Genomic DNA, 6,000 nt, shown 5'->3' with positions numbered 1-6,000 from the left:
ACCGACTATCCTTGAAAGCACTATAAATACATTGATATTGATTGAAATTCATACTATTTTAATATAAAACTGTAATATAAAACATTAATATTTTTATCTGAATGAAATGTAAAAATAAATTTAACAAAGAAACAATGTAATTTCAAACAAAAACAACAAAAATTTTACTGTTTAGTAAATTTTTCAGTTTACTTTTTTAAGTTATAACGGATAAAAGGATAATCATGGTTACTTGATAGTGCTTCAGACAAAACTGTTCTTAAAGCAAAATCCAATAAAGCAGATTATTATTGTTATTTTTAAGAACTTGGAATTGTTTTGGATTTACTTAATTACACATTCATATTTTGTATTTTTTGTATTAATTTTAAAATATTTTTCCTCTATTTTAATCACAACTGTTTAAAACTTTGAATTAAAATTATAATTTAAACATAACCAGCCTCATTTGTAAATTAAAAAATTCTATTCTATTCTGAGCATTTCAGTCATATGTATATGTATTACTTAATGACATTAACATTCAAAAACTCTTCTCCTGACTCTATTCTTATCTGTTTTACCATTCAAGATTTTTTTTTGCAAGTCTGATACTAGATTTTGTAAATGCCAGCATGCAAGTCAAATTTCTAAACCTGAAAAAAATCTCTACAAAATTAGGAGTTTACTTGTACAGTAAGTATGAAATGCTAACCTTTATCACAGAAGTGCTCCTAGCAATTGCCCTGCACCTCTTACCGTAACTCAGCCAGCTATTACAAATATTTCAAACAAAAACTTGTATTTGTGATAAAGTTATTTAGCATAGATACTTGTATTAATATAACAGAATTTCAGTATAAACAAACATGCCACTAAATGTTATTTCTCACAGCTGATTAATTTTTTAATTTAAAGGGAATCAACTTATATAGCAGGTATAAGTTTCAGAATTTTAAGATGAGGTTCACTTATAAACAGGCATTTATGAAATATGAAATAAATTCATATTTCTATATTTACATATGTATATACAGAAACTTAAATTTATTTCATTTACTGTAAATGCCAGTTAATAAGTCAACTTCAAGATTTTCATCTCAATATTTGGTGTAGACATATACATACACTTTTAAGATTATTTGTCTGCTTTATTTACTGCCAAAATTCAAAAGACGTTCCAAATTTAACCAAATTGCTTTATATATACAGTAATTATAAAAAAAGTTTATATATATAGTGTGAGATATCTATCATTAACTGTAAATTGCATGGTAAATTAATATTTATTTGCAAATATGTTTACAAAAAAACAAACCAATGGTTTTGACAGTCAATGTTTTACATTTAAATAAATTTTTAAATCATTCAGAATAAACTATCCCCATTAAAAATGTAACCTTTTTAATTACTGTTATTTTTTAAATAAAATCTTGTCAAAAAACATTCATGAACTAATTGTAGATATCACATTTTCTTCTTGAAATATTTTGATAAATCTCATTTTTCTTGTAAATTTAATGAAATGTTTTGAAAACATTAAGAAATTTTAACTAGTCTATTTTATGAATATACTTTTAGGATAAAGTCAGTTTTTCTAGTCTCCCAAAATTAGTCAGTTAATTAAAATTTTAAATAAGAAGATTCAATATAACTTCTTATTATTTTAGTCTATATTTTTGCATTTAGAAAAAAACAAATTAGAAATTTAATTTGTTTTAAATGCTTACATCATTTATGGATTGTATACATCTCTCTTATCCAAATAATTGTATACATCTCATCCATATGATAAAAATTCCATTGCTGTAAAAGTTGTTTCTACAAATATTCAATTAATTTATAGATCAGTATAATTTTATATTATATTTACAACAAAATTTCAAAGTATTTATATAATTATAAATTTATCCAATTTCTGCAATCATTTTTAATTTATAATAAATTCATAAATTTATTAAATAAAATGTTTAATTAAACATAACATAAAGTTAATTTCATATTAATATTGAAAAAAAAATTAATACTCCATATATTTAATTAAAAACACCAAGTTTCTTAAAATGTTTCCAGTGAATACACAGTTTCTCTGATAATGTATAAATCTGCAGCCAAGTGCATGTGTTTAATTTTTTAGTCATTTTATTCTATTCAATACTTTTATAGTTAAGTCTAAAGCACAGTTTTATTGATAAATTTTTTTAAAGAAATTTTATCTATTATAACCAAATTTCATTTTTTAGACATTCAGTTTAAATGAAAAATAAATAAAAACATAGCACTTGATTATTACCTCCCAATCCAAATAGTCCATTGCATCTTCAAAGTGGCGCAAAATGGAAACTGACACATGTAACTTAGGAAACTCATCTCTTGTTATGGGGCTAAACCGACTATCCTTGAAAGCACTATAAATACATTGATATTGATTGAAATTCATACTATTTTAATATAAAACTGTAATATAAAACATTAATATTTTTATCTGAATGAAATGTAAAAATAAATTTAACAAAGAAACAATGTAATTTCAAACAAAAACAACAAAAATTTTACTGTTTAGTAAATTTTTCAGTTTACTTTTTTAAGTTATAACGGATAAAAGGATAATCATTTTATGTGCTATGTTTTTTTAATGACAGATGTCATTTAAAATAAATNGATGTAAAAAAAAACTTTTGCAAAGTAAAAATTTATGATAATTTAGACAACAGTCAAAATTTTTCTTAGCAGTTTTTCTTTGGTAAAGATAAGCTTGGCACTTAAATTAAAGGCAAATGTATCTTTACCAAAGGAAAACTCCCAACAAAAATTTTGACTGTCATCTAAATTGTCATAAATTTTTACTTTGAAAAAGTTTTTTTACATCTCAGATATTTTTGTTTGGATATCAATTGTTTTTGTTAAATTATTGTATTATTATGTCGAGACATAAGATTGGTCAGCACTTGGCAACCACAGACTGAATATGTCATTGATCAAATGCATCACCAACACTGACATGTTCGATACGCAGTTTAGAAAAAGTTTGCATTAATTTGAGCTTTTGTAATTCCGAATAATATTTTGAATAAAATTCATTTGTTTCCATGCAATTTTATCCGTATAAACATAAAATTAAGCTGTAAAACTGAATTAGCTCTACGGGGAACTTTGACTTATCGACTTTGAAGTTTTGCAAGCACCTCACTGATGCTTGCAAAATAAACCTCTATACTTAACAAACATCATCACTAAAACCCGATACATTAAGTTTAAAATTTGAGCTTTCTAGAACAGGTAGTTTTTTTTCCCTCTATGAGCATCTGCAGTACTGGATGAAGAAAAAGGAGGAAGAGGAGAAAATACAGCTTTTTTGGCAATTTTTGCACTTTTCAATTGCTTATATTTTTGCAATCACTTTATAGAAAATCTTGAAATTTTGCACATTACCTAAGAAAACAATTTTCTTTCAAACGAGATATTCAGAATTACTTCGTGTTTGGTAGGCAGAGAAATCAATCCTTAAAATCAACAACTTTGATTGTTGTATATAGTCAGTCAGTGACTTTTTATTTGGCGAGGTCACTGCCGTGACTCCTGATAAGAAGCAGTACTTGGGTAATTTTTTCTATGAACTTAACTCTTTTTGACTAAAATTCACATTTACTTTGTTTCAATTTAATGAGATGTTACAATTCATTAAATAAATAATGATTATTACTTATGCAAAATTTAAACTAATTCATTGTAGTTTTAACTATTTTTGCTGATAAATTTTGATTATAAAATTATTTGATGGAAATATTTATTTTGAATATTTAAATATTTATTGAAATAAGTAAATAAACTTTAAAAAAAAAAAGCTATAAATTAACAATTATCAGAAAAATTTGATAAAATGTATAAATAGAAACAGCTATTTAGTTAGCACAATTATACATTTTGTTATATGCTGTTAATTCCCATGTTATCATTCTGGTATTTCAGATGATTGACAAAATATTTGTTTAACATTAATGCACATGAGCACACAAATAATTCAATTCAAAATCAACCATTACTTGTTAGGATTTTAGCCAATAGTGGAGTATTAAAACTATCAAATTAATTTTTCTACAATGTAATATATTAAGACACAACAAAAATAATTCAATAGAAATAAAAGACTTTTTGGTGCTAAAGGATATTTTATTTATGATTTTGTGTGCATATATACATACCAATATATACATAAACAATATTTAACTTTGCATTTTCATTTGAATGATGTACAGAAACTTGTGTTATGGTCTGTAACAATCATCAATACAATCAGAAGTCTTATTTTTATTATGATGTAATAGTATTAAATCGTTTGGATAGTAATTTCATTTCTTTTTCCATAAAAACAAACAATTTTCTTATAATATATAAATAATTTGTTGCATTTTATATTGACCATTTTGATCCAATATTTTTGACATCTTTCTGGTAGTAGCATGATTCCACTTTCATAAAAGTTCTGATCTTTGCTTACCAAAGGTGATCCAAGTGATTTTTGACATTCTCATTTGAAGTAAATATTTTACCATTTAAAAAATTTTGTAAAGACCAGACAAATAATAATCTGCAGATGCCAGATCTGGTGAATATGGTGGGTGTGATAGCACATTCCATTCAAGCTGTAACAGTTTCTGACGAGTTACCAAACTTGTGTGAGGTCTGGCATAACCAATTGTGAAACACTACACCTTTTCTGTTGATCAATTTTGGCCTTTCTGTTTGATGGTATCACTCAATTTATCCAGTTGACAACAGTACACTTTCAAATCAATTGTGGAATTGTCTGGTAGAAGCTTGAAAAAAAACAATTTCCTTAAAATCCCACCAAACAGAGCATCACTTTTTTTGATGAGTATTGGCTTTTGAAGTGTTTTGTGCCGGCTCATCTCTTTTACTCCATGATTGCTTGCAACATTTATAAAACAAAACATCATCACTAAAACCTGATACATTATAAAACTACAAGCAACTAATCCTGTTTATTAGTATTATGAGTGTTATCTAGTCCAATGACATACATCATTAGTTGGCTTGTAGATCAACATTGTTATAAGCAATCCCTTTTTAGACACCAGTTATGATTCACTTCAAAAATGGATCATTTTCTTTGACATCTGTGATTTGCTTCTCAAATGTAATGTGACAGAGCAAATCTCTAAGAACATGTGGAACCCATATGTTGAGCTTTGAAATGAAACCAAGTCATTTTGAGTGATCATAAATGGTTGAATTCAACAAATTTAATCTCTTAGCAATTTTCGTGTTGTTTTTTGGCAGTTTGTTTCAATTAATACCTTTATTTTGTCTTTGTCAGCCTCAACTGGCCTTCCGAACATGGTACATCTTCAATATCGAAATTGCCAGAACAAAATTTTGCAAACCAGTTTTGGCATTGTCATTCTTTCAATATATCATCTCCATACACATCACACAATTTTTTTCTTGCTTGAACAGCATTCTTACCTTTTCAGTAATAAAAGAGCAAAATATGCCAAAAATGCTGCTTTCAATCTTCCATATTTGATGGGGGGAAAAACATTGCAAAGAATCAAACAAAATTTTTACAAATAAGCCTTGTCAGCTGTCAAAATATATAACAACAATACAATTTACAGTAGAGCCTCGATTATCCGACTCAATTGGGGATTGGGGTTGGTCGGATAATTGAAAAATCGGATAACCGAAAAGTATGAAAAAATCCATTATTAGTGTAGTATATTATTATATCCCATGTAATTAGTATATTAGTATATCGCTATTAATCTACTTCGCGTTGAATTTTCATCGATGTTAAGCCTAACAAAAATTTTTTAAAATAATAATCGTCGCTATTGTATCGTTAAAAATTAGAAAATTAAGCCTCGTTTAAATACTGGCTCCCTTTCGTGGTCGAATGAGTGTTGCCAGCTAAAACACGTAAAAATAATATTAAAGTAGCCAAGACATAGCCAAATATTGTAGCGCCACATCACTAGTGGACATTTGAAATTTGCCGAC

At 26.5% G+C, this 6,000-nt stretch overlaps 1 protein-coding gene across 1 annotated transcript in view; it reads right to left on the bottom strand.

The window, feature by feature from the left end:
• Positions 1-387: 387 nt before the first annotated feature.
• Positions 388-6,000, bottom strand: part of LOC111622394 (AMMECR1-like protein) — a 78,459-nt gene continuing 72,846 nt past the window's right edge. The window contains exons 2-3 of the mRNA XM_023364766.1: positions 2,273-2,387; positions 388-1,800 (exon numbers count right to left, since the gene is read on the bottom strand). Of these exons, the coding sequence (XP_023220534.1) occupies positions 1,711-1,800; positions 2,273-2,387 (205 nt within the window). The 3' untranslated portion in view covers positions 388-1,710. The remainder of the gene's footprint in view (positions 1,801-2,272; positions 2,388-6,000) is intronic.

This window comes from Centruroides sculpturatus, unplaced genomic scaffold (assembly GCF_000671375.1).
Source record: "Centruroides sculpturatus isolate CEXI.00-Female unplaced genomic scaffold, Cexi_2.0 scaffold7, whole genome shotgun sequence".
Lineage (NCBI taxonomy): Eukaryota > Metazoa > Arthropoda > Arachnida > Scorpiones > Buthidae > Centruroides > Centruroides sculpturatus.
Note: the sequence above shows the minus strand (reverse complement) of the source record. Positions and strands in the feature narration are given on the sequence as shown.